Raw genomic sequence first — 16,365 nt, forward strand, 5'->3', positions numbered from 1 at the left:
GCAATGAAAAGGGGGCAATTGGAACAACATTTTGGAAAAAAGGAGTTAATCGATTCGAAGATAATTTACAAATTCTAAATTCAGTGATTAGGGGAAAAGGAATATTAACCATAGAAACGGAAATCAGAAGTGGGTGAGTTTGGTTTTAAACATTTCAGATGTCAGAAGAACATCTGCTAGAAATGTAGGACTGGAGCTTGGGTAGGACATCAACTTAAGACTTCTGCACGGGGAATTCCCTGGCGGTCCAGTGGTTAGGACTCCACCCTTTCACTGCGGAGGGCTCGGCCACTTCGCCAAAAACAAAACCAAAACAAAACTCTTCGTAGAGGTGGTAGTTGAAGCCATGGGACATAATAGGTCACCAAGTAAGGGTTAATAATGAGAAAAAGAGGGTGAGGGTATCTTAGGAACGTCTATGTTTACGTGGAAAAAGAACCTGGGTAAAGAGAACAACGAAATGCGGGTCAGGGAGGATAGCACAGTTCCATAGTATGTAAGAAAGGAGAATTTTTTTAGATGAAGATGAGCTACGTGATTCAGTCTAAATTAGGGAACATGAATTTGTTTAGGACCTGGTTAGAGTAGCTTGGGGCTTTTATCCAGCTTTGGTGCAGGTAACTAACAGTTGCCAGTGATGATACTAGTACTGATACTGTTTTAGATAACTATTGATGAAAAGTTCAAGGGCCAAGACAATTAGGGATTTTTTATTGTCTCATTTTGTTTTTGAGTAGTCCTTAGCAGTTCTTTTGGGCAGGGGGATTCACCTGTGTATGTATTTGCACACATTTATTTGCTTTGTCTTATTTTGTCCTGTATGTCTTCCCTGTTTTTTGTTTGTTTCTGCATTTAAGCACATTTTCACAAGGAGTCTGTCCTGCATCAGACTTTTTTTGGCTTGTCTTTCTACTCCAGCTCCTAGGAGGCTTTGGTAGCTTTTCTTCTGCGTAACCAAGCAGGCCGCAGCCAGCAGATGGCACTATAGCAAGAGGGGCAGAGGGTCCCTTTAGGACCTGACAACAACTGCGGACTAGTAACTTTACAGTTTCAGCATCGGACGACTCAGTTGCACTTTAGACCGGACTCTAATAAAGCAGGTCAAGCTGTGTGCAATTAAGAATTTCAATATACAAAATGCGATCTGCGGCTTTGTCTCCTCCATCTTGCGCCACCATTAAACTGAAGGTATCGTCAGGTTGTGAAAGTGTTGTGAGAAGGGCTGTCCCGATATCGCCGTTTCCTGGTTAAAGTGGCCGAGGTGACCCCACTTTAACTAAATACAGGAGACAATCGAGACTATCCTGATAGTTTAAAGAAAAATTCATACAAATAGGCAATTACCTAAGCGTTTCCCGACAACGTGTAGCTTTAGCATATGAAATTCGCGACTTGTTTTTGTTACAATGTTCCTAATTTCATTTGAAAGTGCAGACACAGCCTCACTATCCAGATTTCCATAAGGAGTAAGAAAGATCCGCTGCAATTCCGGAGGCCGCAGGGACGGCCTCTAGACCCCTATTGTCCGGGTTCTCTTACGTGGAAGCTTGAGACGGAGGCCTCTGTTGCAGGTGGGCTGCTCCTTACAGACACACCAAATGCACACACACAAACAGAGCAGCCGCCATAGCGGAAAACAAAGTGCAAATCTGCAAGCCTTGGACTTCCCTGGTGGTGCAGTGGTTAAGAATCCGCCTGCCAATGCAGAGGACATGGGTTCGAGCTCTGGTCCGGGAAGATCCCACATGCCGCGGAGCAACTAAGCCCGTGCTCCACAACTACTGAGCCTGTGTGCCACAACTACTGAAGCCCGTGTGCCTAGAACCTGTGCTCCACAGCAAGAGAAGCCACCGCAATGAGAAGCCCACGCACTGCAGCGAAGAGTAGCCCCCATTCACCACAACTAGAGAAAGCCCGTGCACAGCAACGAAGACCCAACCAGCCATAAATAAATAAAATAAATTTATTTGAAAAAAAAAACTGCAAGCCTTTACCTTTTCAAACACAACAACTCGAGCAGGTCAGGTCACACCCCAACACTAACTCTGCAGGGGCACCAGAAGAGATTGGTTACCATGGCCATGTAGGAAGCCTCCCGGATAGCTCTCTTAGCTTTCTTCTTACACACACCTACTCACGCGAGCTCCACCCACGCAGGTCCCTAGCTCGGCAATCTGCTAGCCACGCCTGATTGCTTTCTGCGCTCGCCTCTCTGCCCTTGCACCTGCGTACTACGGCGCCTGCCCGTCGCCGCGGCCCGGATCGGGAAGTGTCAAGCGGGAGCTGGGTTCCCCCGCCTTCGCCGTTATCACCGCTGACCCCCGGACCCCAACTCCAGGCCCGGGCCCAGCCGTCATGACGAACGGTGAGAACTAATGCCCAGAGCCGAGGATGGGAGTGCAGTACGAGTGGAAACCTGGCGGGCGGAGCCGGGACTGACGTGGCCGTTCTCCCCGCCCCCTCCCAGCCCAGTCCCCCTTTGGCCTCTCGGTGCCCCAACTCCTGTCCCCTATACTTCTCCGGGGGTTCCCCCGTTCCGTGCCCATCTAGAACCCCCAGTGCCTCTTGTGCCCACACCCGTCGTTCTTGGTTCCCACACTGTGCCCTTCTCCCTTCCTAGAAGTTCGTTCTGACCCTTACAAGCCACTCCGCGAGGCCAGTCCTGGTTGAACTCTTGCTTTAGCACCAGGAAAAAGAGGATCCTCCTCACAGCCCTCTGTGTTCTCAAACTTTTGGATAGTAGGCTCGTTGGGATGACCGATAAACCACACAGGATTTAAAACCCCATACTTCTGGGGGGGGGGCGGAGGTGAATGTAGACCCTAAAAAAAATGTTCTCCTTGTTTTGTTAAAATGTCGGGAAGCTTTCTCGTATTTGATTCTAAAGTCTTGCCTGGGCGATCCCATCTGGAGACCGTGGCTAGTGTTGCAGGGGTTGGATTTACACACTGCCTCTTCTAAAGATGATGTGGCAGTTGCCACCCTGTTTATCCTAATTTTCCAGATCTCTTCAAACACTTTATAGACATGATTTCTGAATTCCAGGGAAGGGCAGGAAACGATGACTTTGTGGTCTTTAGAGTCGATCTTACAGGAAAAAAGATGACAAGACCTCTTAGGCAGTATGATTTGAAGGGCATAGGACAGCATTTCTCAAAAGTACCTTCTCTATAAGCCTGGTACTAAAGTTTCAAATTTCATCTCCTTGTGACTTTTGGCTTTGCAAAAACTTACGGGAGAAAAGACTAGCATGTATTGTTCATCATAAAACCTGGTGTATGTATTAATTTACTGGACCCTTTCCTGTGTGACATCTAGTTGTGAGATAGTTTTACTGGAGGGAGAGAGGGAGATGGAGTGGCCCAGAACTGGCAGATGCTAGTTGTGTAAAATATCCTTTTGGAGCTTCCTGGGCAGTCAGAGGTCTGAGGTTAGTAGGCACAGTACAAGAAGGGACATCACCCGGAGGAAGAAATAATCTGAACTGAGAAATAAGAGAGCAGTTGGACACATAGTAATTAATAAATAAGTTTTAGTCACCCTTTCCGCTTTTGTGGTCTGATTTTTTTTTCCACTTAGGTGATTCTTCGCACTTACAAGATATAGCTTGGTTTACAAATGTAAGAAATAGAACTAATTGTTCAAAGCTTTTTTCCCCACAATTGTTCCACCTTGTCGAAGCCTCAGATCTTTTTTTGCTTGTTTGTTTTCAAGAATCTGTTAACTCAGGCAGAAATTTGGTTTGTAAGTAGAGTATCATGCGTGAAGTGTAAGATAAGCATAGGAAAATTGTAGTCATATGGATTCTAACTCTTGGAATTTCCATTAAGCTTTACTTTTGCCTTAACATATTCTTCACCAACAGATGCAGATCTGAGAGACTTGGCCAAATATCTACCTCTCCTTTATCACATGAGTGATTTATAGGAAGAACATGTTTCATTCTCTCAGCTCAGGCTCAAAGGATTCTTATGCCTCTCTCAACCTATTGCCAACACTGGCCATTCCTGGTAGGCTGATTCCACATAAAGTGATGCACTCTTCTCAGAATTTATACTTCTTGAAAGGAGAGGGAAGGGGGCAGTGAAATCTTTGTAAGGGGGTTGTCTACAAGTGATTTGGGGAACAGAAAGGTAACCTTGTTAGTCCCAGGACCTTGGCTTCCTCTTGTCAGGGCTGGCACTGCAGTTGAGGTTATCATCTTGATATTTTATCACACTCTGTTCTCCAGGGAGATCACCTGTCCCAAGCTGGATTAGCACCAAAGGTTTTCTTCTCTTTCTGTAACAGTGTACTCCTTGGATGGGATTCTGGTGTTTGGTTTGCTCTTTGTTTGCACCTGTGCCTACTTCAAGAAAGTACCTCGTCTCAAAAGCTGGCTGCTCTCAGAGAAGAAGGGAGTTTGGGGTGTGTTTTACAAAGGTAAGATCATATCTGTTCAGGGAGAGGAGATTGCCATCTCTGGACAGTGAGGTGCTGCAAGGTGGGGGTGGGATAGGCTGGAATTGTATGTGGTTCAACTTTTACATAATTGTTTATTTTAGCTCCAAGGTAACTTTTGTATTCTCCATGGAGTAAAACTATATAAATTAAACAATTTTAGACTGGACTAGATTTGTTGGAAGGAATATTTTCCCAGTGAAAAGTTTTTTTCTGAATTTCTGGAAAGAATATATTGGAGTCTCTTTTAAGTATTGATATTATTAACTCAGATGCTTTTTTTTTTTTTTTTTTTTCTTTTTTGTGGTGCGCGGGCCTCTCACTGTTGTGGCCTCTCCCATTGCGGAGCACAGGCTCCGGACACGCAGGCTCAGCGGCCGCTCACGGGCCCAGCCGCTTCGCGGCATGTGGGATCCTCCCGGACTGGGGCACGAACCCTCATCCCCTGCATCGGCAGGCGGACTCTCAACCACTGCACCACCAGGGAAGCCCTCAGATGCTTTTTATTTTGGGCATCTTCATCTGGAATCCTACTTACCTAGATCTTTTTTCAAAATAAGGCAAAATATAAACTAACAGTATATTCATCTAGAACCTAGGGCTTAAGGATAGTATTTAAATACATTCCTGGGTGGGTTCTTGAGACCCTTGATAGGTCTCTTCATCTGTGACTAGAGATTTCAAATCTTGAAAGTGAGGACTTATATGAAGGGCAGGGTTTGATTTCTTTTCTCGTTTTATTTTTTCCTGCTAGCTGCTGTGATTGGAACTAGGCTGCATGCTGCTGTAGCAATCGCCTGCATTGTAATGGCCTTCTACGTCCTGTTTATAAAATGAATTCCAAAGCATCCATTTCATCAACTGCCAACCAAGGGGACGAAGGTGAAGAACCTGTCAGGAGCCTGGGCCCAGTGTAGGAGAGTTCAGCTAAAATCATCAAAGTCCCCAGGATGACACCACAGCATCTGCTCCTACCTTATATGGGGAAAACTCCTCGTGGTTACAAACATTATTTATGCTTCAGGGGACTACAGAAAGCCAGCTTCCTTTGACCTGTGTGTAAATCAGTCCTCAGCAGAGAGCATATAACGTCCAGATAAATTCCACCCCTCAGTGATACGATTACATACCTCCTGCTTAAAAATCTGTCACCTATTTTGTTCTTCAGCCCCTCATCAGGAACTTTTCACACTGAGGCTCATTAGGGGAGGATATAAACTGTATTCAAACTTCTTGGAAGGAGAGATAATTTTCAAGACTTGACTTTTTTTTTTTAGTGTTTGATTTGGATTTGGCAAATTGCAGGGGGCTGGGAGGCTGGGGTGGGGAGGCTGGGTGGGAAACAGGAGTTAAACAATGCCAAGGAATTTTTTGGCTTTGGAAATTGATCTTTCATATACCCGTCTGGGAACATAAGAGAGAGGCATGATCCTCATTGCAAAAAGAGAACAGACGAAATAGCTGTGCTGTGTGCTGGTAGCCAGAGAGTTTTGCCAAGAGAATCTGGGCCTACATAAGACTTGGAAATTGTCTGTGATGAGACCAGAAAGGAGTAACTTAGACAAGAAACAATGTTCTATTCACCAGTATTCCCAAAAGGAAACTTCACCGTCTCAAATGGTATATTGAAACTGTTGCTATTTTCCTAAAGCTTTTTAAATATTTTCTAAATTGCTGAGTGCTAAATACTGTTACTCAGTTTTAAATGCCACCACTAGGGGAAAGAGAAACTACTTAAGAAATAATTTGCAGTTGGGGTAGAAGAAATAAATAAATCTAGTATATTAATTCATATACTAGTAAAGTCATCTAGAATTTATTGTGATGTTAGATGGAAGTTCTGTCATGTTAACCAACATACAAACTTATTCTTTGTTTAAATCTGGGTTATTATGGCAATTTTCAGTCGATTACTTGTGTTTCTTGGCCCACTTTTAATTTTCTTCATGTTGTAGTATTCTTTAGCTGTCTCTTGGAAATTATAAGAACATGGGAAATTTGAATGAGAGAAGTTGATGGCATTCATAGGCATGTTTGGACAGTTCATAGAATCCATGAATAAAATGAGAGTGTTTTCTAAAGTAAAGGAAAGCAGAGGTTTGCAATTGAGATTGATGGGCTTTTCCATGGAATATAGGAACTCGTGAGCAAATCATTTTAGATGACTCTATATTTGAAGGGAAGACTTCTCCATTCCCTCCCCCTTTTATCTGCAAAAGGATCAACTGTTGCATTTATGAAGCCTAGAACTTCTCTATTAAAAAAAAAAGAGTTGGTCTAAAATTAAATTATTGTAAAGAGCAAGCAGAGACATAGGTCTACCATTGGAATTGTTCGCTAAAGTAAAACTTGACTGTGGACAAGTTGGCTGTGGTTGACCCCAGTGTGGCAGTAAATTGTCTTTTGTCTTATTCCAAAAGAACAAAAGCTGCTAGGAAGTTTAGGTTCTGAAACATTCAGTTTAGTGCTTTGATGGTTCCTAGAAGTATAGAAAGTCATCACGTAAACACTACATGTCTAATCATCTCAGAGTTATGGCTGTTATCTCTTCAGGAATTGGTCCACAGGGTAAATTTCAATGATTCATATATTTTTCATTGTCATTTCTGAGGATCTTTCACACAAGAGAAAGGAAAGCTAGTGGAACAGAAAGAAGAGTTACACCTTTTGGGTGTGAGTTTGGAACCTGTTGGCCAACGGGAATGTCACTCTCTGGAAATACAGGTTCAGCATGTTTTGCACTTGTTATTTTGTAGCTTTAATGACTTTTGTTTCCTAATAGGGCTAATATCTCTAAGCTTGGTGTTTAGAGCTTCTTCATATTTTAAACTAGTCCCATTTCACAGTTCAGATCAATTTTTACAGCCTCCTGGGTGGGTCATCTTGACCTAAGCTCTTGAACTGTTATATTCTGAGATGTTTTCGTACCAGAATGTACCAAAAAGTACACAGAGTGAAGGTAATTTACAGCAAGAAACAAATACAGCTTATTTCATTTCTTGACTTTAGATAAGCAGAAACTTGTTTAATTCATTACTTTGGTTGATGTGTCATATATTTTTGACTGAAAATTGTAGGAAGTTGTTCCTCTAAGGGAGTCTTAGGGGTGGAAGAAGGGGGATAGCAGTATTGCCTCAGATTCAAACTGGCGTCACCATAAACCCTGTATGCCAGGGTGGAATGAAGTCAGCTTTTTATAGTTGAAATAAGACTTTTTATTCATCATTGTCTGCACAAATCCTTGAAAATGAAGTTTCTTTCCCTACTGTTTTTGTCCATTTTGTCACATGCATGCTGAATTATTGAACTTTGTTCAATATTCCCCTGGGTTCTGCCCATAGTATACCTTTTTAGTTTATATTAGTGAATATCATCAATCCTGTTAACCCCTTGTGATGGTCACTGAATGTATGATATATGTATGATATAGTTCAGAATCTATGAGGGTATATAGCTTTCTCCTTTGAGGGAACTAATTTTATATATATATATATATATATATATATATATATATACATTTTGAGGTGTATTAAACAATGTAGATAACATTCTCCAATACATTTTACCTACTACTGCTATTAAAATGAAAGTATCGGGCTTCCCTGGTGGCGCAGTGGTTGAGAATCTGCCTGCCAATGCAGGGGACACGGGTTCGAGCCCTGGTCTGGGAAGATCCCACATGCCGCGGAGCAGCTGGCCCCGTGAGCCACAATTACTGAGCCTGCGCGTCTGGAGCCTGTGCTCTGCAACAAGAGAGGATTCGATAGTGAGAGGCCCGCGCACCGCGATGAGGAGTGGCCCCCACTTGCCGCAACTAGAGAAAGCCCTCGCACAGAAATGAAGACCCAACACAGCCATAAATAAATAAATAAAATTTAAAAAAAAATAAAAAAATAAAAGTATCAACTGCCATTACAAGCCATAAACTTCTTCAGTGAAATGAGGTTATCAGGTTACCTAGCCACATACCTAGAAAATCCTTGGGCTTCTGGTGCATACAATGGACAGTTTTCCCCAATTTGTTTATTCCAAGTACATGGTGGGACTGGCACAAGTACAAATGATAACTTAACAAAATTCTGATGTGTCTTCCCCCCTCACATATGTATTTCTTGAAAAAGGAGAAAGAAGGAACTGAGACATTCAAATTGTGCTTTGTGATGTGAAAGGAGCTAATTCTAACTTACATAATTATTCCTTTTTTTTTTCTTACACTCATTCTTGAAAGATTTATTTTAGCGGATATGAAAGTAAATGAAGATTCAGCAATATGACTGCCACAGCAAGTTCTGGGTAGCAAGAGGGCTCTGTGGGGACAGGGATATGTCTTCCTACCTTATTATGCTACTACCTAGTGTATATTAGGTAGTATATTAGTAGTATATATAGTTACTATATTCTAACTACCTAGTCCTTGGACTTAAGTAATCTATTCTCACCTTTCCCTTTGGTAAAATGATGTTTGCCTTCTCCCATGGGAGAAGGAGCTCCTAGGGAAGCTGATGTTGGTAATGACCAGAATTTGCCTTCTCCCTGGGAAAGAAATCATTCACCTAGAGGTCTCCTGAGATTGAATCATCTTATATCCAGAACTTGGATCAAAAAAAAAACTACAGATATGGATATAAATGTGTAGCTGCACAGAGATCCAAAGACAATCACGATTCAGTATTGTGGGAATTTGTCCCGCCTTTACCTGGGCCCTTGGTTCCCCTCCGAGCCACGTGGGGGCGGGAAAGTGCGCACTCGGTGAGGGCCTGTGCTTGGTTGTTCCTCCCAGAACCCTCCGGGGCGGAGGAGGGGCGGAGGGCTTTAAAGAAGCTTGCGCACTTCCGTCCTTTTACCGGAGGGAGAGCGGCGTGGGGTGAGGCTGGTTAGAACTGTGGCGAGGTGTGTGGAAGGCGCCTACGGGCTGAGTGTGTGAGTGGACGCGCGAATGTGTGAGTGGACGCGCGAATGTGTGAGTGCGCGCGTAGTGCGTGCAAGGCGAGTGCATGCGCCTGCCCCCGTGCCCCTCCCCCGGCCTACACCTTGATCTTATTTGATCGGGTTGTGACTCCAGCCCCGCCGGACCAACCCGAAATGAAAAGCTCTCCTCCTGCGAAGCCCCTTCTTCGGGGCGCTGTGCAGCGAGGCCCCTTGGGCGGTGGCAACGCCGCGGTCCCGGAGGTCCCGGAGCTGGTCCTACGAGGCCCGGCGCTCAGAAGTGATGAATTGATCAGATAGACGAGGCTGGGCTTGTCCTGGGCCACTGATTATCGAGGCGATTCTGATCTGAGCCCGGGCCCAGGGCACGGCTGCCCGTGGCGTTGAGGCTAACGTGTCAACGGTCGGCTGCGGGCCCCGGGCGCTGGCGGACGGAGGTTGAATGAGCCGTCGCCCCGCCCGCGGGAGTGGGAGCTGAAAGGATATGGAGGCCTTGTTCCCCGCTGCAGTTTTCTTTTGTAGCCGCCTCCCTTTTTTTCTTTAGACACGACTTGTCATGATGACTCTTTTGTATGGTACCAACACTGGTGCCCCCGGTCTAAAGGCACTATACAGCGCCTGCCGCGAAGGGATATATGTATATATGCATTTCTGTATACGTGTACATATCCGTAAGATTACTTGGAGACCTTATAAGAATTCAGATTCCAGGGACCCGCACCGGATTTACTGAATTAGGATTAGCGGGGGGGGGGGGGGGGGTGTCTAGGAATCTCTATTATTTAAAGCCTCCACGCATGGATCACAGTGATACATTTTTTGATGTTCAGTATCAACCCACATGAGGTGATTATCTCAGAGAGTCAACCCCTCTGCCACTTTCAGCTATTCTAAATAAAGAGAACTGAAAATATTGCCACTTGGCCGCAAACACTATGAACAGTTTGGAGTATCTCGGTGGAAGAGGGGCTGTAATAGTTTGGTGGTATTGACCCTGCACCTGAGTACCAGGAAGAAGCCCTTTCATATCTGATTGATTGAACAATGCATATGCTGTCCAACCTTAGAAATGGGAACTTAGTGTACAATATTCTAAAAGGTCTGCCATTTCTTGCTCATTTTAACAGCAGGCTCCTGTGAGTGGCTTGTAATTTTAGAAACCACATTACTGTATCAGTTTTTAGGTACCTTCAGACCCTAGGATCAGATTGTTGAAAGCTGTTTCCAAGAATAGGGGGCTACATATCACAGCACAAATCAAGGCAAAGAAAAAAGAGAATTGACTCCCAGGCAAGGAGAGAGTAGCAGAGTTAAGAGAATGAACAATGGCAAGGAGCCAGGGAGATGGAGCCCTCATGGAAAAGTAGAGCTCAGCAGATGACTAAATCCAGAAGGTCTGAAATCTAAGCATGACCTCAGCATAAGTGTTAATGCCACAAAGAGCTACTAAAATTAGTGTTTGTAAGCTCAAGAGAATGGACTATGTCCATTCTTGCTTTCCCAACACTTAGCTCAGTACCTGACACATAAAAGTTTGCAAGAAATGTTGAATGGGTATGGTTGGAATGACTCCAGTTCACAAAACTTGAATACCTGTCTCCTGCCAAAAACAGTGCTGGTCTGTCCTAAATCCGTATCTTTTCAGCAAGATGACTTTCCGAGTTGCAAATATGCTGAACAGGACTAGTTTCTAGAAGCTGAGAAACTTCCATATTTTAAGAGTAGTCATGTGGCAACTGGTAGTCCATGGGTAACAGATAACTCCAGGCTTCATCTTACACAAATCTATTTAATGGAGGTGGGCGGCAGGATGTTCCACTATGATTAATTAGTCCAGGGGCTTGTCAACACTTAGGTGGAGAAGAAGCCACCATCATTCTTTCGGGAATACCCTCCATTGCTGGCTGCAGTGTGAGGAGACACTGTGGAGAAAAGAGAAGAGGGAGTGGGCTGTGAATTTCAGATCCTTTGCCTTTTCTGGGAACTTGTCGCCCATACATTTATGGGGACAATGGAGAAGGTTCTAACAGCTGAGGAAACTGGCATATAGAGGACTGATGGGAGGTAGCTATAGGTCTTTCGCTCCCCAGTTTCTGCCCTTTGCTGAAAATTTTTGTCCCCTAGACGTAAGGCTGAGGTAGTGGCTCTGAAAAACTGAATTCATTTCCTAGCTCTACAGTCAGCATGTCCCCTGGTTTTAGTCTGATATGTGCCAGACTCTCAGTTATCCCTGATGTTCCCTAATAGCCAATCACCTCAACTCCCTGATTCCTGTGACCATTTAGAAAAACTCTTGCACCACCCATCTGCCTCCCACCCCTCGGTCTTCTGACCCTTACCTATGGATCCCTGGATGCTGTGAATAGACTCCTTCTTAGGGTTGATCCAGTGTCTGATGTTAGCTCGGGAAGTGATGGCGGGTGGCTGGGGAGGGGATAAAAATTCTCCAGGGAATTGGATCTTGATTCTAGAAGACGATGTGGGGAAGAACATGGGAGAGTGAAATCAATCAGGAGAAGAAAGGTAAGGAGGGAAAGAGTTGCATGCAACCTTAAAAATAAAGCAGCCGAAGGCCCTTTTTACCCTCTGGAATTAACCAAAGATTTTGTGCTACAGATGGGCACAATCTTGGAAGATCTCTGTTTATTTTAGAAAATAAAAAAACAGAACTTGTATTACAGAAGTAAAAAATACAGAAATCTATAGAAACAAGAACCTATTGATTGTTATTTCCCAGGTGACACTTTACTTGATTGGCATTGTCCTCAGGGAGAGGCTCCGCCTCCACCACTTACCCATGGGCATCCTGAATGGTCTCCTGGTGTATCAGTGTCTCACTTTTGCTCTTGAACGTCCCTGTGTGGTGGTTGTACAAGGCTGCTAATCGGAAATCCAGATCATCCTTCGGTATCTACGGAGGAAGCCAACCCCGCCACCCCCAGGGTTAACTTGCCACATTTGCACCTGCTCTAGTCGGGTTCTGTTGGACTCTACTCTTCCCCCAGAGCAGAGTGAACCCCTTTTGGGCCTGCGATCCACCAACTCCCTACATACCAAATTACTATACATGATGACTTCTTAACTCTTGTCCATAATAGAATTGTCTCATGGTTAGGTCTAAGGAGTGCGGAGCTCTCCTGGAGACATGAGAACCACTATATTGTCCTTGACTTGAGCTTAATGGGCCTTACCTCATTCATGGTTATAATGAGAAGTCTGGTGAGAGGATGATTTGCTCCAGATAATCAACTGCAGCAAAACCCAAGCCTTCTGACTTCCCAGAGGAAGTTGATAAGTTGGTATTTGGTTTTAGATTTGGTAGGATCTTGGATTGGGGACAAGATAAAGATGCTAAGGTAGTCAGGGACAGACAACCTTTCAAAATAGGATATTAATTAGTCCTAAGTGGATATAAGGAGAAATAGCATTTCAATGCTAGGTACCTCAGGATCAAAAAAATAAACATCCTGCCTCATGGACGTGATTGTGGGAGTTGAGCTGAGTCGACACCAGGGTTCCTGTTTCTGAGCAAGGTGAGTTGGGTTCTTATATGGCAGTTTCTGCAAAAGAGAAACCACACCCACCCCTGGTTACCGGAGGCCTTGCTGATGTGATAACTTCAGTGACATCCATCCCCTTATCCCATCCCATTTTAATTGAATCGCAGACATCTAAAAGAGAAGAACGAAATGGGGCAAGACTCCCAGGCTTCTGATCCTCCTAAGTTTTCAATCTCAGAACTGACAGAAATGGGCCAGGAATACAGGGAAAGGGGTGAAGTGGGACAGGAGGTGAAGGGTGGGGAGCAGAGAGGCAAGATGAGCTCAGGTTTAGAAGTCCTGAGCTTGAAGAAGAGAGAAGATATCCTAATGCAATTAACAGGTAGGAAACTGGAAGTGTGCAGTTTTTGGAGGAGAGCTCAGAACAAGTAGTAGAGATCTGGGGGTCATCCCCCTGAAGTGGTGGTTGAAGCCTGCAAAAAGGCGTCTGGCCAACAAGGAAGAGGCGGTTCATGAGGACTGCACAATATTATAATGGGGGTGGCGGTGGGAGCAGTCTGAGACAAGAGAATCAGGAGAGAGCAATGTCTAGGCAGGTGAGAAATTTTCAGTAAGCAGGGAAGGGTCATTGTGTCTGCAGGAATGTCAAAAAGTTCATTGGATGTTCAGTCCTCTAATTAAAACCCCACAAGTACGAATATGAAAAGCACACAGCTGATTTCTTCATTACATATAAAATGCCATACTGTTCACCACCGTATCCCCAGTGCCTAGCACAGCGACCTAATACATGGTGTTCTAAAATGAAATATTGATTGAATCAATGACTGAATTCCAGTGAGTACAACTACAACCTAGTAGAAATCTCATTCAACCTATCCGATGTAGGAACTCTCCTCCTCCCCTGTATATAACACAGTGCTGTGTGACTCAGCTCAGTTAGGCATTAATTGAATGGTGTGAACCAGGCACTATACTGTCACAAAGAAAGATGAAAAAGGAAATGGGAAAATTACAAATACATATGATGCAAGCACAGGCAGCTCTCTTCCCATTCCTCGAAGGCTGAATAAGCCTCATCTCTATAAGCAGAAGGCTGAGATGGTCTTTCACTGAGAAAGTCAAGGCTGTCAAGCGTGAGTGCCATCTTCACATGCATTTTCCTTCCATCTCAGAGAAAGGGAAGTCCCTTTTATTCAAGAATCACCCTTCCCTGAACCCAGCCCTTCCTGGTGCTTTAGGGCCCTGTGCTATCCTGCCATCCCCTGTACCCAGCTTCTCCTCATTCCTTTGTCACTGTCTAGCTAGCACTCCATGACCTTCCCTACCGAGCCAGACTTCTTAAAGAGTCAACACTTGCCACCTCCACTTCCTCCCCGTTCCCATTCCCTCTTCTGCCCACTGCAGTCTGGCCTCTGCCTCAAGCACCCACTGAAATTACTCTTGCTGGTGACCACCGACCTTTGTGGCTAGGTCAGGTGGATCCTTTCCAGTCCTGACCTTACTGACCTCTGCGGTTTCTGCACCATGACTCTGATTCCACGAAATGTTCTCTCCATCGTATGTGGGTCCAGATCCTCCTGGTTCTCCTCCTGCCTCTGGCTATTACTTCTTAGCTTCCTTCTCAGCTCTGCTTTCTCTCTCTGTCCCTTAGTGGTATTCTCCAGGGGGTTTGTCTCTGCCTTTCTGACTCTCACATTCACTGGATGAGCTCATTCTCTCCTATAGCTTCAACCACCAGATGAATATTGTGGCTTCCAGACATCTTCAACCCACAGCTCTCAACCAGGTTGCCTACTCTTCATCTCTATGGAAATGTCCCACAGGCACCACGAAAACAACAGCTACATAACTGATCTCAACATTTTTCTCCCCAAACCTGCTTTCCCTGGATGTCTCATTCAGTAAATGGTATCAAGTAAGCCCTCAGAAACCTGGGAGCTCTCCCTGGCTCATCCACTCTCTTGAGCCCATATCCAGTCAGCCACAAAGTCCCATCAGTCCTGCCCTTTGCATCTTACCGCCATCCTCTGCATCACTGCTCTACATCCATTACTCCTCCTGGAGATCGCTGCACCAGCCTTGTAGCTGATCCCTCTTGTCGCACTAACATCCTGTCCAATCCACTGCCACTTGTGCTTTCTATAACACCCATCTAGTATGCCACTCCAGTGCTTACAGTCCTGAGATGATTCCCCAGGATGAAAACCTAGCTCACTAGCATTCTGTAAACACACACCCAGCCCAGGAGGGTCACCTCTCCAGCTTCCACCCTCTCCACTCCTCCATTTCACACCAATGCTTCAGCCACTTTGGACTCTTTGGTCCCAAAGAGGCCACCCTCATCCTCCTCTCCATGTATGTGCACCTGCTGCTCCCTTTGCTTTGGATGTCTGGTTCCTGTTTCCTTCCTCCTAACTTACATTCCACCTCCTCCCTCCCCTGGTCCAGCTGACTCATATTTGGATGTCAAAACTCACCTGCTCTGGGAGGCTTTCCTTTAAGCTCCTGTGTCCCATGACACACCACATATAACTGTCACAACACACGTGTTGTGCAAGCACTTTTGCTGTTGCTGTTGTCAGTCTGGCTTTTATACTAGATTTCCCTGAGAACAGGAGCTAATGTGTCTATACATCCTCAGTTTTTAGCAGAGTGCCCAGCATACAGTAAATAATAAATGTTGAATAAACAAAAGGGAGTGCTTTGATTTTGTTATTAAGCCACAATTACCATTTAGTTCACCTTATTTTTCACCACTTCAAACATCTCAAATACTTCTACGAGAAAAGTGGAACCTGGGCCTGGGTAAGCCCCATTATAGCAATCATTGCTTAGGGCTGTGAGTACCTCTTGTTCCTCTGGACTAGAACTCCACTTGCCTCTGCTCAAAAGCACCTGTGAAATGTTGGCAGACCTGAATATGGGGACATGGAGGAAGGCAGAAAACAGACTTCTCCGGTACCTGACTCAGTGTCCTCACCAGAGACCTTTAAGTTACCATCTCTTCCTGTCGCGCCGACAGAAAGAAGAGTGCGGTCGACCCTACCGGGAATCTGTGCAAGAAACCTCAGTACCTCGGAAGCCCGCAGTTTTCCAAAGTAGGAATCATCGTTATCCAACGTAGGATTCTGGAAAGGGTCTCGGGTGAGAGGCATGGTAAAATGCCGAGCGAGACACTCTTAAGAGTGATGAGAGGCCCGCGCAGCCGCACACAATCTTGCACGCGGAGGAGCCGGGCTCCCAATTGTTTGGCACGCCCAATTTCAGTTGCTAGGCAACTACCCCGCCGTCTATGACTGAGGCGAATTCCCTCCGAGAAGGGCGCCACCTGGCGGTCCAACGCGGGAGGCCCCTCGGGAAGAAGCTCCTGGGAACGCAGAGGGAAAGCGCCGCTCAGTGTACCGGGGAGCCCTGGATTTGCACTCGGTGAGACTTCGGTGAAAAACGCCGAACAGGTCTTCTGCAAAAGACTTCAGTTAAAGAAAGAATTCCTAAA

The 16,365-nt window shown here is 45.1% G+C and overlaps 2 protein-coding genes across 3 annotated transcripts; one reads left to right on the forward strand and one right to left on the reverse strand.

The window, feature by feature from the left end:
• Positions 1–2,309: 2,309 nt before the first annotated feature.
• Positions 2,310–5,679, forward strand: TMEM167B (transmembrane protein 167B). Its single transcript, XM_079697941.1, has 3 exons — positions 2,310–2,365; positions 4,291–4,422; positions 5,195–5,679. Exons 1-3 carry the CDS (start codon positions 2,356–2,358, stop codon positions 5,275–5,277), a joined length of 225 nt encoding a protein of 74 aa, XP_079554067.1. The 5' UTR covers positions 2,310–2,355; the 3' UTR covers positions 5,278–5,679.
• Positions 5,680–11,217: 5,538 nt separating this feature from the next.
• On the reverse strand, positions 11,218–16,024 carry CFAP276 (cilia and flagella associated protein 276; the record flags this gene model as incomplete). 2 transcript variants are annotated; one of them, XM_079696687.1, is made up of 5 exons in its annotated part: positions 11,218–11,288; positions 11,706–11,833; positions 12,162–12,277; positions 12,810–12,926; positions 15,944–16,024. In XM_079696687.1, 5 exons carry the CDS (start codon positions 16,022–16,024, stop codon positions 11,218–11,220), a joined length of 513 nt encoding a protein of 170 aa, XP_079552813.1. The 2 variants fall into 2 exon arrangements, with proteins under 2 accessions (XP_079552813.1, XP_079552814.1); XM_079696688.1 differs by lacking the exon at positions 12,810–12,926.
• Positions 16,025–16,365: the final 341 nt, after the last annotated feature.

This window comes from Hyperoodon ampullatus, assembly GCF_949752795.1.
Source record: "Hyperoodon ampullatus genome assembly, chromosome: 2".
NCBI classification, from domain to species: Eukaryota; Metazoa; Chordata; class Mammalia; order Artiodactyla; family Ziphiidae; genus Hyperoodon; species Hyperoodon ampullatus.

What these genes read in the sequence shown, in the direction of transcription:
- TMEM167B (XM_079697941.1), top strand. An exon ending in TTGGGGTGTGTTTTACAAAG is followed by an intron (nt 4,423 to 5,194) that starts GTAAGATCATAT and finishes TTTTCCTGCTAG; the next exon opens with CTGCTGTGATTGGAACTAGG.